The sequence below is a fragment of the Chiloscyllium punctatum genome, chromosome 41, assembly GCF_047496795.1.
Source record: "Chiloscyllium punctatum isolate Juve2018m chromosome 41, sChiPun1.3, whole genome shotgun sequence".
Lineage (NCBI taxonomy): Eukaryota > Metazoa > Chordata > Chondrichthyes > Orectolobiformes > Hemiscylliidae > Chiloscyllium > Chiloscyllium punctatum.
The window spans coordinates 34,037,269-34,055,533 of record NC_092779.1 but is presented as its reverse complement, the minus strand read 5'-3'; the positions used below and the strand labels follow the sequence as shown (position 1 = coordinate 34,055,533).

The 18,265-nt window shown below is 40.2% G+C and overlaps 1 protein-coding gene across 12 annotated transcripts in view; it reads right to left on the bottom strand.

Annotated features, from left to right (window-relative positions):
* The window catches only part of elmo1 (engulfment and cell motility 1 (ced-12 homolog, C. elegans)), a 281,631-nt gene that overhangs the window by 107,903 nt on the left and 155,463 nt on the right, over positions 1-18,265 (bottom strand). For all 12 annotated transcript variants that reach the window (XM_072560697.1, XM_072560695.1, XM_072560693.1 and 9 more), the window contains one exon: positions 15,047-15,151. In XM_072560697.1, the coding sequence (XP_072416798.1) occupies positions 15,047-15,151 (105 nt within the window). The remainder of the gene's footprint in view (positions 1-15,046; positions 15,152-18,265) is intronic.

Here is an 18,265-nt window from a genome sequence, read left to right as displayed (position 1 = left end):
TGATCTGCCAAAGGGCAGGTCCCAGAATAATTTCGCCACACTGCCATTTGCCTTCCGCTTCAATTGATCAGAATTTCAACTTCAAGTTGTCCAACATCATTATTTTCTTATTCCCACTACGTCTAAATCCTTTTAATCTTTGTTCAGTCATCACCTTCAGCAAGTTCTCATGCCTCCAAATGTGGTCAATTCAACCATTTCTTTTTCTTGATGATAGCTATTAATTATATTATCTCCTTCATTATCTAGAGAAGTTCGTTGTTGCTCTTGTATTCTCTCTGACTGACCTGCTCCATCCTTAATAGAATCACTTTTTACAAAATTCTAATTTGTGGATACTTGCTTTTTTTCAAGGTTTATGTTTCAGCCCCATACTCTCAATCACAGTCTCGATGATTCTTTTCTGAAGATCTCTACTCATTCTTACAATGAAGAATACTTTGGAGAATGTATTCCTTGTATTTGTTATATCTGATTACTTTTTGACCAGAACCATCTTCTGACAAGTTACTTTCCAGGTATTTAAAATTGTGGTATCTCTTACAGCTCTTGATTATTCATATTCAACTTTATATTCCCAACAATTCTTCTTTCAATGTTCATAACAGTTGCCTATTTACATTAATTTTCATTCTTTAAGTTTTCACAAATAGATAGATAGTATGAAATGGAATATGTAGATGTATGTTGTGCTGACTATAAGGGCTGGGTCATCTGCATATCTCGCTACTTCATCAACTGACTCCACCTTTTCTGTATTTCACCGAGCCCTTCTTTTATCATGGTTCGTACATATATTTTAAAGAGTGATAAAAGATGCCTTGTTTCAACCCACGCCAGAATATATCAAAGTTAGCTTCATCATATACTGGAGCAGTCTGTGGCAGAGTTCAAGATAATATTTTATCTCTCCAGTCAACTCACGTTGCCTCTAGCACTTGTCCCACCTTTATCAGTTTAGCTGGTTAAAAGATTTTGCATAATCCACAAAACAAATGTACATTACTTGAGTATTTCCTCTTGCCTCTTTCATTTAAAACTCCCACCACTGCTTCTCCTCGCTAGCCTCTCTAATTCAATCACCTGTCCTAAAGCCAATTTGACCACAGCCAAACTTAATGGCTTGCTTCAGTTTCCAGTCTGGTTGCTAGGACCTTGAACAGTGTAGTCAATGTCTTTGTAGACAAGATCATTTTATGATAGTCTTCACATTTAGTGGTTATTTACTTTCTCTCCAATGGGATCAATGTGGTTATCAAAGTCTTTTGGCAATTCACTCACCGCCTACATCCCATCAGACAAATTATTAAGTTCTCTTGTTGCTTCCTGTCCAATTTTTAAAATATAATTTGTGCAGATATTTTTTATAACCTTCTGCTTTTGCTGGCTTCAGTTCTTCTAAATGTTTCACATTTCAGAAGACCAGGGCCTTAACCAACCTAGGAAATGTCTACTTGCTCTGCTTCTAGACTGGTTAGCCTGCCAAGCTGTACTTCCTCAGGAACTATAAGCAGTATATTATCACAATGACCAAATCTTCTCTAAGCTTGCTTACCTCTCCTTCTCGTCAATTCCTTTACCTTCTCGTAAGGAGTCCATTCTTCCTTTTTTCACCCAGTGAGAATGAAGGAATAGCAATATATTTCCAAGTCAGGATGGTAAGTGGCTTGGAGGGGAACTTGCAGGCAGTGGTGTTCCTGTGGTTCTGCTGCTCTGGTCCTTGCAGTCAAAGGTTGAGAAGTTGATGGCTAAGGAACATTTCTGAGTTGCTGCGATGTACTTGCAGGTGGAATAAACTGATTTCATTGTGCATCAAAGGTGAAGCAAATGAATCTTGTTGGAAGGGGTGGCAAACAAGTGGACTTCGTTATTCTGGAAAGTGTCAAGCTTCTGAAGTTCTGTTGGAGCTGTTCCCATTCAGGCAAGTAGAGAGAATTCCAACAGAGCTCTGATCTGCACCTTACAGGTGGGGGACAGGTACTGGGAAGATAGATGGCAAGTTACTCACTGTAGAATTCCTTGCCTCAGATCTTGTCATGTAGCTATAGCATTCAAATGACTAGCCCAATTCAGGTTCTGGGATTGTAACCCTCAGGTTGTTGATGAAAGGTAATTCAGCTATGAAAATGGAATACAATGTCGTGGGGAAATGGTTTGATTCTTTCTTGTTGGTTATAGTCATTATCTGGAATTCATGAGACATAAATGTTACAGGATACTTATCCATCCAAACCCGGATATGGACCAAGTCTTCCTGCATATGGACATGGGTTGCCTGAGTGTTTGAAGAGTTGCAAATTATAAAATAGTTGGTATCGATCCCACTTCTGACCTTGTAATGGAGAGAATATCATTGATGAAACAATTAAAGATGCTTGTGTCCAGGACACTAGCCTGAGTAACTCTTGCACTGATATCTTGGGCCAGTGGTGACTGTCCTCTGGAACCACAGGTTGTGGTAAGTATGATTCCAACCAGCAGAATACTTCAGCCTCGTCTTTTGCACTAATGTGCTGTACTCTCCCATCATTGGAGGCTGGGATATTGTTTGAATATGTTAATTCTTAAAAACTGAACAATTGGCGATAGCAAATATTGTCAATCTCCAGTTTCCCTCAGATGGTGGGAAAACAGATGATGGGGTCAATCTCTCAGCCACTTCAAAGGGCAGATAAGAGTCAAGCATGTTGCTAATCAACAGAACACCATATAGGCCAGAATGGGTAAGGGCAAAGGACTTAAGTGAGATAGTTGGGTTTTTACAACAATCCTACAGCTTTATGACATTTTGCTGATAGCACGTTTGTAATGGTGCCAATCACTCAACAATCTCCTACAGCCTTTTCTGCTGGGCAGAAGATACAGAAGCTTGAGTACACGCACCGGCAGGTTCAGGAACAGCTTCTTCCTAGCCATTATTAGGCTTCTGAATGGACACCCTCTTATTTATTTCTCAGTCCCCTTCCCCCGTCACATTCCTGATGAAGGGCTTATACCCGAAATATTGATTCTCCTGCTCCTTGGATGCTGCCTGACCTGCTGTGCTTTTCCAGCACCACACATTTTGACTGCTGAATGGACTTTCTAATTTCAAATAGCGTTGATCTGGCTAATGTTGAACTTGGCCTAGTGCACGTCCTGTGTGACGCAAGCTGTATGCCTATGTTTTTTTTCATCCTATGATCTGTGTGTCCTTGCTTACTATGATCTGCCTGTACTGCTCGTAAACAAAGCTTTTCACTGTACTTAGGCACATATGACAATAAATAAATCAAATCAAATTGAATCTGTGTAAAGATAGCTGGTGATGTAAATTTATTTTCCTTCACTATTCCTTTCCTCTCTTCTTTGTCTCACCTTTGCACTTCCCTTCTCTCCCCGTTTCTTCAGACTCCTTTCACATTTTCATTCTAGTCTTAGCTGGATCTACTTGTTTCTTCAACCCTCCCTATCCTTCCCATTTCATGCAACAGTCATTCTAATCCAAAGGGAGAGAACAGAAAGAAATGCCATGCAGAAATTGCAAGGAAAAATATGATAGTACAGATGAAGTAAAGAAGCACCCAGAAGGGCACAAACCCATCCATGGCTGTGTATGCAGAAATCTGTGATGTTGGCAATACAAGCTGAGAAAACTGTCGAACATATGGGATCCTTGGCTTTATAAACAGTGTTAAACAAATCACTGGTTAAACCCCAGCTGAAGCACTGCGTCCAATTCTGGTACTACACATTGACGGAGGATGTTTAGGCATTATAAAGGTCACGGGGGAGATTTACTAGAATGGTATCAGAGATGCGTGACTTCAGTTATCAGATGATAGAGAGAAGTTGGGGTTCTTTTCCAGGCTCTTCATTTCCTCTTAAAGGTTAAGGTTTGCTCTCCAGTCAGAGGAAGCTGACTAGGCAGATAGTGCTGGAGTCTGCAAAACAGATGTGCTGCTTTGAGAGGAATGGCTTCACTAGGGAGAGCAGCAACAGCCAAATTCATTACAACATGGTTGGCTCTGCTGCACTAGGTAGGAGTAAAACGTGGGGATATGAAAGTTATAGTGGATTCAATTGCAAGGGGAATGGGCAGAACTTTCTGGGTTTCAAACAAGACTTTAAGATGGAATGTTGCCTTCCTGGTATTAGCATCAAGGATCTCTCAGAGCAGCTACAGGACATTCTGGATAATGAGGGCGAACAGCAGTAGTTGAGGTACAAATGTGAAGGGTTTATAATAATGATGAGGTCTTAAAAACAGAATACAGGGAGTTAGGAAGTTGAAATAATTCCATTGAGGCTGGTATCCTATCACCAAGTTTCCCTTTATTTACATGAGGAGAGTCCTTAACACTGATCCAACTCCAGAGATACTTCTCAGAGCGATATGGGGGAATTCCAGTGATGAGAAAAGGTTGGATAGACTGGGACACAAGGTTGGGGGGGGGGTGGGGGTGGGGGGGGGGAACACAGGGTTTAAAAGACATGTGTGAGTTTTAACATAAAAGTGTTTGAATTCCTAGAACGCATTGCCAGAAGAGGTGGCAGAAGCATACACAATACCAGCATTTCAGAAACACCTGGATGAATACATGAATAGGAAGGGAATAGTGGGTTACGGATCCGATAAGTGAAGACAGTTTTAGTATAGAAAGGCAAAATGCATCGGTGCAGGCTTGGAGGAATGAAGGGCCTGTTCCTGTGCTGTAATGTTCTTTGTTCTTTCGAGCAGGATGTCTGACAATCCTGTTCTTATCTGTCAGTCAGGGCTCCCTGATCGGACCAGATTAACAGCCCCAATCAGGGAACTCATTCTACGAGGTCCACTTTACTGACCTTGTTTCAATTACTAAAGTAGTAATTTGAAAAGCAAGACCTCTAAGGTTGCGATCTCAGGCTTATGACCAGTGCCATGTTCTAGTCAGAGTAGGAATAGCAGGCTCTATCAGATGAATACATGGTTGAAGAGATGGTGCGATTGGGAGGACTGCATTTTCAGTGAGATTGATTCTGCAGAAGGTGGGGCAGTATAGACTGGATGGGTTACATCTGGGCAGGATTGGGATTGATGCTGTAGGAGAGTATTTGCTAGAGTAACTGGGGATGATTTATATAAAATGGCAAGAGTTGGGATCCGAAGAGTCAGAGGAAGATGAATTAAGGACAAAAGCAAAAGACAGCAAGGGGAAGAAAAAAATAATGGGTAAAGAAATCAAGAGCCAGTATCATACAAGGACACAGTAAAAATAATGGGAAAGGGACAAATAATGTTAAAAACAAGAGCCTTAAGACTTTGTGTACTAATGTGCAGAGTATTTGCCATAAAGTGGATGAATTAGTCACAAATGGTTGAAAACAAGTATGATTAGACGGAATTATGGAGACATGGCTGCAGGGTGATGAGGGATAGAACTAAATATCCAGGAGCATACAGTATTTAGGAAGGATAGACAAAGAAAAGGCTGTGTATGTGCATTACTGGTTAAAGGGAAAATGAACACAATAGCGAGGAAGGATATTAGTTCCAGTGATGTGGAATCTCTATGGGTAGAGCTGAGAAACACCAAAGGACAAAGGGGTGTTGAATATAGACCCCACCACCCCCCCGCTCAAAGCAGAGGGGTAATGTTAAGAGTAGCATTAATCAGGAAATTTCAATATGTATGTAATTAATGAACATAAGTAATTATGGGTGACTTTAATCTGCATATAGATTAGGCAAATCAAATTAGTAACAACACTATAGTGGATGAATTCCTGGAGTGTACACAGAATGGGTTTCTAGACCAATATTGAGGAGCCAACTTGAGACCAATTTATCCAAGACTGGGTATCGTGTAATGAGAAAGGGATAGCATTTTAGCTGTGTGAGGACCCTTGAGATGACAGAGGTGCGAGCTGGCTATGATAGATTGGGGAACGTTACTGAAAGGGGTGTTACTGGAAAGGCAATGGGAAACATTCAAAAAGCACATGGGAGAACTGAAACAATCGTTCATTCGTGTATGGCGGAAAAGTAAAATGGGAAAGATTGCCGAATCATGGCTTACATGGGAAATTTGTGATAGTATTTGATGCAAAAATAAGGCATACAAAATAAAACAGATCTAAGACATGGAAGCAGTTTAGAATTCAGCAAATGAGGACAAAAAGAATTGATTAAGAAAGAATTAATAATTGAATATTTGGAAAGCGTGGCAAAATTGGACAGAATCAACATTGATTTACGAAAGGAAAACTGTGCTTTACAAATCTACTAGAGTTCTTTGAGGATGCAATAGAGTTGATGTGGGAGGAATAGTGGAGGTAGACTTTCAGAAGGCTTTCGATAAAGTCCCACGTAAAAGATTAGTGTCTAAAATTAAAGCATATGGGATTGGGTCGGTATATTGAGATGAACCGAAAACTGTTTGGCAGACAGGGAAAAACATGAGTAGGAATGAATAGGTCTTTTTCTAAATGGCAGGTAGTGACTTGTAGGGTACTTCAGGGATCAGTGCTAGGACCTCAGCTATTCACAATATATATTTGAGATTTGGATGAAAGAACTAAATGTAATATCTTCAAAGCTGGGTGGGGCAGTGAACTGTAAGGAGGATGCAGAGATGCTTCAATGTGATTTGGACAAGTTGAGTGAGTGCGCAAATGCATGACAGATTAAGTATAATTTGGATAAATGTAAATTATCCACTATGGTAGCAAAAGCAAGAAGACAGATTATGTAAATGGTTATACATTGAAAGGAGGGAACGTACAATGAGACTTGTGTGTTCCCATACACCAGCCACCAAAGGTAAGCATGCAGGTATGGCAGGCTGCAAAGAACGCAATTGGAGGCCTTGATAGTGAGAAGCTTTGAGTACGACAGCAGGATGGCCGTGCTGCACTTGTATAGGGCCTTGGTGAGACCTCACCTGGAATATTATGCACAGTTTTGGTCTCCTTATCTGAGGAAGGATGTTCTTGCTACATAAACCTTTGCAGCAAACATTTATCAGACTAAGTCCTGGGATGGCATGACTGACGTATGAGGAGAATTGTTTAGGATTATATTCACCAATGTTTGGAAGAATGAGGAGAGATCTCATAGAAGCTAACAAAATTCAAATGGGTCTAGACACGGTAGATGCAGGAACGATGCTCCTGATGGTGGGAAATTAAGAACCAGGGGTTACAGTCAAAAGTATACCAGGTAAACAATTAATGAATAAGTTCAGGAGAAATTTCTTCACACAGAGAGTAGTCAGCCTGTGGATTCACTAACACATAAAGCAGAAAGAAGTTGGGCCAAAACATTGTTCAATTTCCAGGGGTTCGATGTAGCACTTGTGACTTAAGGGATCAAAAAAATTAGGGAAAAGTAGGAAGAGGCTATTGAGTCGGAAGATCAGGTAGGATCATAATAAATGGTGGAGAAGGTTCAAAGGCCAAATGGCCTACTCCTCCTCCTATTTTCTATGTTCTAAGCTTCTAAAAATATTCAAAATCGTGCTAGGTTTACATAGAAAATTTTTTAGAGAAGTATTTCACAGGATGTAGCATTGCTATCTAGGTCAATATTCGTTGATCTTTACTAACTGCCCTTGAGAAGATGGTAAGCCATCTTCTTGAATGCTGCATTCCACATGGTACCTCTCGAATGCTGTTAGGTTGGGAGTTCCAGTGACAGTGAAGGAGTGGCACTATAGTTCTAAGCAGGCTGATGTGCACCTTAGAAAGGAACTTGCAGGTAGCAGTGTTCCCATGCGTCTGCTGCCCATGTCCTTCTACATAGTAGATTCATGGGTTTGAGAAGTGCTGCTTGAGGAACATTGGTGAGTTGCTGTGTTACCTCTTACATGTGGTACACACTGCTGCAACTGTGTGATGCTGGTGGAGGGGAGTACATTTTTAATGTGGTGGTTTGGATGCCAGTTAAGCTGCTTTGTTGTTGAGCTTCTCTACTATGATTGGAACTGCAATCAGCCAACCAAGTGCAGAGTACGCCATCACACTTGTGTCACATAGATGAGCTTTGGGGCAACAGATAATGAGTTACTTGCTGTAAAATTTCCAGCCTCTGATCTGCTCTCGCAACCATGATATTTATATGACTGGTCCAATTCAACTTCTGGTCAATGCTAGCTCCTAGCATGCTAATTGTGGGAAATAAATGGGTGAATTCAGTGATGGTAATGCCATTAAATGTCTTTAGTTGGAGATGAGTATTGACTGCCACTTGAATGGCAAGTAACATTCACACCATGCATCAACACAAAGCACACGTTGCTCATGTTTTGTGCTTGTGGACATTGATGGTTTCAGGCAGTTAATCCTGAACAATTTGAGGAGCCTAGAATGATGCCGAACACTGCAATCAATAGCACACATATCCACTTCAAACTTTATGATGGCCAAAATGTATAAGCCAAGGGCACAGCCCTGAGGAACTCCTGCAATGATACCAGAGGACCGAGTTAATTGACATTTAACAGACATTCCTTCATGCCAGGCATGACTCTAACTATTAGAGAGTTTTCCTTTTGTTTAAGGGAATCAAGGGTTATTTGGAAAAGACAGCAAAGTGGAGTTAAGTATTATCAGAGCAAACATAGAGCCATAGGGTTACACAGCATGAAAATTTACCCTTGGACCAACCAGTTCATGCCGAACATAATCCAAAACTAATCCCACCTGCCTGCTTTTGGCTCATATCCTTCCAAATATATCCTAGTCATGTACTTATTCAAATGTCTTTTAAATGTTGAAACCATATCCACATCCACCACTTCCTCAGGAAGTTCACTCCACATGTGAAGTGATCTATGATCGGATAGGCCAATGGACCGAGGAATGGGAGATGGAGTTTAATTGAGATAAATGTGAGGTGCTGCGTTTTAGAAAGGCAAATCAGGGCAAATCTGGGTAAGGTCCGGGGAGTGTTGCTGAACAAAGCCTTGAAGTGCAGTTCATGGTTCCTTGAAAGTGGAGTCCCAAGTAGACATTTGTCCCAAGAATCCAAAACTAGAGGGCACAAATTTAAGGTTAGAGGAAAAAAACTTATAAGGGACCTAAGGCGCAACCTTTTCATGCAGAGGGTGGTCTGTGTATGGAATGAGTTGCCAGAGGAAGTAAAGGAGGTTGGTACAATTACAACATTTAAAAAAACATCTGGATAGGTATATGAATGGGAAGGGTTTGGAGGGATATGGGCCGGGTGCTGACAAATGGGACTAGATTAATTTAGGATATCTGGTCAGCATGGACAAGTTGGACTGAAGGGTCTGTTTCTATGCTGTACTGCTCTATGATCTCACTGAATATTGGAGTGGACTCGATGGGCTGAATTACCTACTTCAGTTTTGCTTGGATTTTTTTCCTATCAAGGATAGTTAACCTCACCTCACCTCTTGAATTCAGGTGGTGTGTTCATATTTGGACCATGTAATGAAAACTGGAGCTAAGTGGCCCTGGCGAAATGTAAACAGAATGTCATTTTTCAGGTTATTGCTGCACCGGTTTTGTGTGATAGCACTGCTAATGACCCCTTCCAGCACCTTGCTGACATTCAAGAGTAGACCGATGGGACAGTAATTGGCTGTGTTGGATTGTTCTCTTTTGTGTGTACAGGACATACCTGGGCAATTGATGGGTAGATGCCAGGAGTGTCAGTTTATTGGAAGAGCTTGACTGTTAGGGAGATAGTTCTGGAGCACAAGTCTTCAATACTATTGCCAAATTATTGTTGGGGACAATATCCTTTGCCTTCAATTATTTCTTGATAGCACATGGAATGAATCAAATGAGCTGAAGATTAATATCTGTGATGTTGAGGAGCTGTCCTAGATGGATCATCCACTTGATACTTCTGACTGAATATGGTTGTGAATGCTTTACTCTGGTCTTTTGCACTTACATGCTGGGCTCCTTCATCATTGAGAAGGGGAATATTTGTGCAGCTTCTTCCTCCAGTGATTTTTTTAGTTCTCCACCACCATTCAGTGCTAGATACAGCAGGACTACAAAGCTTTTATCTGATCTATTGGTTAAGCGATCAGTTCATAGAATCATAGAATTTATCTTTATCTACTGGATGCTGCCTCCACTATATGGCATAGATGTAATCCTGTGCTGAATCATCATCAGGTCGATCCTTCATTTTTAGCAATGTGTGGTGCTTCTCCTGCCTCCTCCATCTTCATTGATCAAGCACTGATCGCCGAGCCTGATTGTAATGTTGGACAGCATGATAATCTGTACCTCATGGTCCAGTGTGTGACAGAATACAATTGTCTTGGTTCTGATTGCCCACAGGCCCTCATGAATGCCAATTTTGAGTTGTCAGATCTGTTCTAAGTTTATCTTATTTAGTACAATAATAACGTCACATAATTTCTAAACATGAAGACAAGACTTTGATTGGGCTGTTAATCTGGTCCAATCAGGGAGTCCTGACTAACATATAAAAAGGGAGTATCAGAGATACTGACAATCTGGTGCCTGATTCTGTTTGATGCAGCACTATAATCGTGGGCTGTTCATGTGCAAATAAAGGGCGACTTTGTAATGGGATATTGTCCTCTGTAGAGTTATTTAGGGGAAGAAGACTTCTTTTTTTCCCCACAAGTTATTATCTGGAATGCACGACCTAAAAAAGGTGGTTGAAATAGATTTGAAAATGATCTTCAAAACAGAATTAGATAAATCTACACAGATGAAAATGTCCAGAATGCTGAAAAAGAGCAGTGGAGTAGGATTAATTGGATTTTCCTTCTTCTTTCCTGGGATGCAACTATCGCCAGCACATCCCTAAATAGCTCTACCAACAGCCAGCACAGGCACTTTGCACATAGTGCATTCCTTCTGTATTATATCAACTTAGAAATTTATACACAAGAGTTTAAAAATATATTGAAATAATTCCCCATTCATTTTTTCTTCCAAGTCGCTCAGAGAGTATTTCTTGCATTGGACGAGATGCCAGGACATTCTTGGAGAGTTGGCAGCCCAAGCACGGACAAAACATGATGAGGATGCCTTGTGTTTACTGAGATTATAAAAAATTCAATAACCATTTACTGAACTCAACATGAATATTGAAAGTTTCAGTTTTCTCCTTGTATTATTCCCTGCCCAGAGGCAATGAAATGCTATCATTAATTACATCTGACTGAACATCCAGAATACATTCTGCACATGTTGCTAGAAGTTACATCTGATGTTTATGGAGCTGGAAGATTGTTATGCTAATCTGTAATAATCACTGTGGAGATCTCCTTCAGCTGCCAACAATAGTTTTATGTTCAAATTCCCTTTAGCGCAATTCAAAATGCAACAAGACGACTGCCTTTTAGGACTTACACCATTTTCAAATCCAGAAAGCCAGGTGGTGAAAGATAGGATTGGAACCATTCTTTACATGGTTTTACTTTTACTTAGAGTGAAATGTTACAAACATACATCTAAATTGATCACACTACAGTTTCAATAACATCTCTTTATATTTGCTCAAGTGAAACCCCAATTACTGCCCATTTCTTCCACTCAGTTGAATGCAATTACTATGCAATTAACACAATTTTAGAAACAGAAATTTGCCGTTGACTCAATGTTCCTTTAACAAGAAATGGGAAACTTGGGAGTCGCTGTGACAAGAAGTTGGGAGAAGCTACAATAAAAAACGTGGAGCCTCATAAAGACTGCAGACAACAATAAAGCTAGTACAGTGCTTTCTTCTTACTGGTTGAGTTTGTTCCTTCTGTCACCAAAACGGTAAGCCTGTCCCATCTATTAGGTAATTAATTGTGCTCACGAACAATGTAACAAGCTATGTCTTCATGATCAAATTTGTGCAATTGGAGATGACATTCTGAAGTCAGCAACTAATACTAAGTGGTTTGGTGTTTTTTTTTCCTGAAATTAACTTCTGATAGCTCTGTGACTATAGCAGGAAGACAATGGATTATTTAAGTGTGATTAACAAAGTATCCACCTTACTCGAAGTGTGCGCTATCTAACTCCTACAGAAATAAGCAGCAGACGTTTTTAATTTCTAAATACTTCTCACAAATTTGAGAGTGATGCTTCACAACACAAGATGGGCCTGAATAAATGAAATTGACGATTATGGACTTGATGCAATCAAGTCTAGTTTGTGGAGCCATGAGTGGCCTCAATCTATTTTAAGTCTAAGTCTCGACTCTGGATGGCAGAACTTAAAAAAGCTGTGAGCGATAGAAGATGTTCTGAGGAAGGCATGTTTAATTTGAGCTCCATGGTTACAAGAGTACAGAGGCAAAACAATTTTCAGCCAACAATTATTGAAAAGTTTTTCTTACAGTTTAAATTGACAGACAGGTCTAAATATTTAAGTATATGCCGACGGTGGAGAACCCTATCAATGACAAAACATGATGGAAAATCATCCTCTGGCAGCCTGAAAGTCAATCTAAACAAAAAACAGATGCTAGAGTCATCATGGAGTTTCATGCAACCTTTTTCACCTAACAGAGATTTGGATATTGAAGATATATATTCTGAATATTTAATGATTTGGAGACACTGGTGTTGGACTGGGGTGTACAAAGTTAAAAATCACACAACACCAGGTTATAATCCAACAGGTTTAATTGGAAGCACTAGCTTTCGGAGCTCCACTCCATCAGGTGGTTGTGATGAAGGCGCTCCGAAAGCTAGTGTGCTTCCAATTAAACCTGTTGGACTATAACCTGGTGTTGTGGAATATTTAATGGCTTTCTAATGATACATTTGCCTTTAACAGTGAAATAATAAAGGATAATCATTATAAAATTGTGGATGCTTTTATTCTTTGCATCAGTCCCTGCATAAAACATCAAAACTGATTTAGTTTCTTCCTTTTATTAATTTTGGAATCCTCAAAAGATTTTCTTTCAAAACACCAACTAATACTGTGCATGACAAATTCTGGCACTTAAATAATTCTCACCGCAACATGATTTCCATGCACCAAATTTGACTAACTTGTGTGCTGAACACTACAAAGGGATTCATCAATTTTGTTCTGAAGCCCCAAGCTTTCACATCAAGATAAAAAGATAGCAATAAATCAATCCAAAACTCAAGTTCTATAAACTTGAGAAGACATGATGCCAGTTCCAAGTAGATAAGTCCTTCTTCAGCATGTTAGACAATTGTATCTCACCTCTTGATATGTGCAGCATCACACTGTAATAATGCTAAGCCCACAGTGCTACAAAGTCCGAAATGTTATTTTCTACCTAGTGCATGTGAAGACCTAGCATGGAAAAAGCTTCTGTATACCTTCAGACCTGAAACCAATGGTCTATACATATAGGTACAGCTTCCTGCCTGAAAATGACTCTTGCTAACCCTCTCTAGATTGCGTAGTTGTTGGCTGTCACCCATTTTTCACTGGCCTGCCACTTATCACGACAAACATGCCAACCTACTCAGTAGTCACATTCTAACTACTGACCCTTTGCAAGAAACAGCATTATACATGCTACATTGTAATAAACAGATCTCTCATCAGAGCTGGTATATAGCCCTAGCAATTACTGATGTCATTTGCACACTGATGGACTCCAAAACATACTTTTTGTTAGAAGTGCCAATGAGTCACATTTCTAAAAGAGATGATAAATGATTAGCAGAGGGAACTGAGAAATAACTTGATATAGATTTTTGTTTTAAATTGTGAAAAGGTCTGATGTGGTGTAAACACGATGCTTCTTGTGGGTAAGAGATGGAAGTGTCAAAAACTAGAGGTAATTATAGCAGCTACTCACCATAAATCTAATCAGACCATAACTCTAGTAAAGGAATTCAGAAGAAATGTTTTTACCCAGATAGTGATCAGACAATTAGCATAGTGTCAAGGGTCAGCTATGTGACAGTATCCAAGGCAAAAGAAATAAAATAGTATGCCAAGAAAGCAAGGTCCCATAAAGTGGAAGTAAGATCATGTAAGGCAAGTAACACCAACATCGATCATATGCACCAAATGGCCTGGCTCTATGGTGCAAGTAATTGAATTTTATTGTATTCAGCACAGTGACCAAAGTTGCTCTGGTACAAGACAATACAAATTTTGTTAAGTAAACAAATTATGCAAATAAAATGCATCTGAACTGCAGAGATACAGCCAGTGGTTTAAACAAATTACATACACAATTCCCTCAGGCATGCTTCATCATTCAATTAGGTCCCAGCTAATCTGCATTTCATCTCCAATTACTCTCAATACCATAACATAAGAAAATCTATTGACCTCACCTTTGAAGGCTCCCTTGCTGTAGAATTCAGAGCCCCTTGGAGGATAGAATTCCAAATTATCACAAAACCTTTATGTGGAACTGTCCAGCTTCCACTTGCTTTGTTCGAATTTTAACACTGATTCAATGATTCCCATTTCTGAGGAAACAATTTCTCTGTATCTGTCCAATTTAATCCTTTTTTTTCCTTTCAAATACTTTGATTGAGAATTCACAAAATCCCTACAAGTGTGGAAGCAGGACATTCAGCCCATTGAGCTGACACCACCCCTCTGCACAGTATCCCACCCAGACCCATCCCTCACCCTATCCTTGTAACCCTGCATTTCTCATGATCAATCCACCTAAGCTTGCACATCCTTGGACTGTGGAAGGAAATGGGAGTACCCAGAGGATACTAGCACAGACACAAGGAGAAGGTGCAAACTCCATACAGACAATTGCCACAGGCTGGAATTGAACCCAGTGTCATGGCGCTGTGAGGCAGCAGTGCTAACCACTGAGCCCAATTAGTTTAGAAGGGAATATCAGCCAAGTTTATGAAAGACATCCTCATAATTTAACTTTCTAATCCCCAAGATTTTTCTGGTGAACTTAGTCTGCATGGCTTCCCATGCATTGTTTTGGAATTGTGCTGCCCAAACAATGAATATTGTACTTAAGATAGGATTTGCCAAGACTCTGGAAAATGTATAATCTCCCCGTTGTTGTACTCCAGATCCATGTACTATGGTAGCAGTCATCAGTACAAAGATCTGAGATGCCTACTGTGACTACAAATAAGACTGAGTGACAAGTCTTACCCGAATGTAAGCATCTTGATGGTGCTTCGCAAAGTACAGCATGTTGTCAAGGGCCAGCATCCCAGGTGGAGTCTCAGTAAAATCCATGGCTGGATTTACATGATTCTAGATTGAAAGAAGCAAAGAAAAAGTTTACAAACAGCACTGTAGTTAACAAGTAGCTTGCTTCTGTCTTGACCGTCAGTAGACACACCAAAAGCTAAGCAGATCAATATGATTACGTCGGTCAGGTAGGCTACATTCATGTGCAAATCATTGAACCAGAAAGCACCAGGGCAGGCCATTTGTCCATCATTTCTACGTCACCTCTTCAATTGTGCTATTTGGTTGTGTCCCAACTCACTGCTCTTTCCGAAGAGCCCTGCAAGTGTTTCCCTTCAAATGCTAATCTAATTCGTTTTTGGAAGTTATTACTGAATCTGTTTACATTACCTCTCATACAAAATACTCCAGATCATGCAAGCTGGATGTGTAAATATTTGCTCCTCATTTCCATATTTCAAACCCTCTGAAAGAAAGGCCTGATCCATGATTTATCAAAGAAACTTTTCTAAGTTTAGAAACAATACAGGAGAAGAAACGCTAGCAAGTTAGGCGGTTTCTAATCCAATCTCCTCAACCAGTGAATAATGGTCTCAGGGAACAGAGTGACAGTGTTTATGCTAAGGACTAGTTAACTGTGGGCCAAAGTTTCTGGTCTAAAGATTGCATTATATAAGAGTTGGGCAACAATTAATGACCGTCATAGCCAGTGTGATCTCCGGATTAATCTTAGAGGGAGTAAAGAAGGATTTGCTTGATTCTACCTACTGTAATTCTCCAAGTCTTTGATCTGGATTTGTGCCTCTCCAATTGCACCTAAAGACTAGGGACTCTTTTGACTTAATGCATAAAGTATCACAGCTGTACACAACAGGTTGGCTTGACTCTTTAGCATATCGCTGTCCATGCTGTGTGTTGATAAAGGTCATTCCAAAGAAGATTCATATCAGACGCAAAATGTCAACCCAATTTTTCTCTCCACAGATGCTACCAGACGTGCTGAGTTTTGATTTCACTCTTCCTTCCACCTTAAAGCAACCATATGCAAATCATTATGATTTCTCAAATGAGCTTTGATCTTGATGGATAACTACCATGGTTAGCTCAGCAAGAGCAAGAGAAATGCTTTCAGCTCAATCCCATTCACTGGTCACATATTCATTCACTCACCCACTACCACTTCCCCCCTCTCCCCCAACTACTCTTACACACTCCCCCAGCACCCACCCTGTCGCCCACTCTCTTTCACAGTCCTTGCCACTCATTCACTCTCAGCCACTAGTTCATGGTCAGTCCATCCTTCACCCATCACCCCATACTCAGCCACCAGTCAGTCATTCCCACCTACCCATTTTCCATAAGGTGACAAGACATAGGAGTGAAAGTAAGGCCATTCGGCCCATCGAATCCACTCCACCATTCAATCACAGCTGATGGGCATTTCAACTCCACTTACCCGCACTCTTTCCATAGCCGTTAATTCCTTGCGAGATCAAGAATTTACCAATCTCTACCTTGAAGACATTCATTGCGCTCCATGGCAATGAATTCCATAGGCCCACTGCTCTCTGGCTGAAGAAATGTCTCCTCATTTCCGTTCTAAATTGACACCCTCTAATTCTAAGGCTATGCCCAAGGGTCCTAGTCTTCCTGCCTAAAGGAAACAAATTCCCAGTGTCCAGCCTTTCTCAGCCATGCATTGTGTTCTAAGTTTCCATTAGATCTCCCCTCAACCTTCTAAACTCTAATGAATACAATCCCAGGATCCTCAGCTGTTCATCGCGTTAGGCCTATAATTCCAGGCATCATCCATGTGAATCTCCGCTGGACATGCTCTAGTGCCAGAATGTCCTTCCTGAGGTGTAGGGCCCAAAATTGGACACAGTCTTCTAAATGGGGCCTAACTAGAGCTTTACAAAGTCTCAGAAGCAAATCGCTGCTTTAATATTTCAACCCTCTTGAGTTAAATGACAACATTACATTTGCTTTCTTAACCATGGACTCAACCTGCAAATCAAACTTCAGAGAACCCTGGACTAGCACTCCCAGATCCTTTTGTACTTTGGCTTTATGAATTTTCTCACCGTTTAGAAAATAGTCCATGTCTGTATTCTTATTTCCAAAGTGTAAGACCTCGCATTTGTTCACGTTGAATTTCATCAGCCATTTCCTGGACCATTCTCCTAAACTGTCTAAATCTTTCCAGTCACCAATTACTCACTCCTTACCTATCCAACATCCCATTCCCCAAAAATCATTTGTTCGCTCTTCACCCACCCCAGAATCAGTCACTCTGTCTTTTATGGACAAAATCTAGCAGCAGAAATGTATAATTACAAAACTTTTGGGGTCCAGACCGAAGCCAAACCAAGGAACTTTCTCATCTCTGCAGCTATGAGTGCAACATACAGCTAGACATATATGTATAGCTCTGCCTGGGATACTCCATGCAGATAGACAATTACATTAAAATAGTTTTGGTAATTCCCAAGAAGTACTGGGAAAGAAATGCAGTACAGCAAAGTAGAAATTCAGAATCTGAATTCTATATTTAAGAAACGGTATTGCAAAATGTCATAATGGATAATTAAAAAAACGTCACGTGCAGAGTGAAATGGTGGATTCTGTGGACTCTAATTTACTGTAGCAAGGTAGTTAATGGCATCTGTTTATCCTGTTCCTTTAAGTTATTCCATGGAAGATCATTGTAAGTGTGAGCTGATAATCTTACAGGAAAAACAGGGCATCTGGGTCCTGAATGAGCAAACAAGTCACACGTTACTTCCTAATCAGTCCGATTGAACGGATGTGAAAAAAACACTGCATGGACTGAGGAGAAAGTGCAAAACCAGTTCGGGACAGAGACAGAAACAAAGAGAGGAAGAGAAAAACAGGAAGAGGACGCAAGTAAAAACAAATTTAAAAGCATTACATGAGACATATGCAAAACTTCCAACAATCAAAATATGAAAGAATAAGACTTCATTATTATGAAGGTTAATTCACAAAGTCATAAAACATAATTGGTAAAAATAATATTTTAATTTGTTCATGGAATTTGGGTGTCACCAGCTAATCCAGCAGTTACTGCCCATCCCTAATTGCCCTGGAGAAGACAGTGTTAAGCTATGTTCTTGAACTCTTGTAGTCCTTAGGGTGTAGGGACTGTTACAGAGT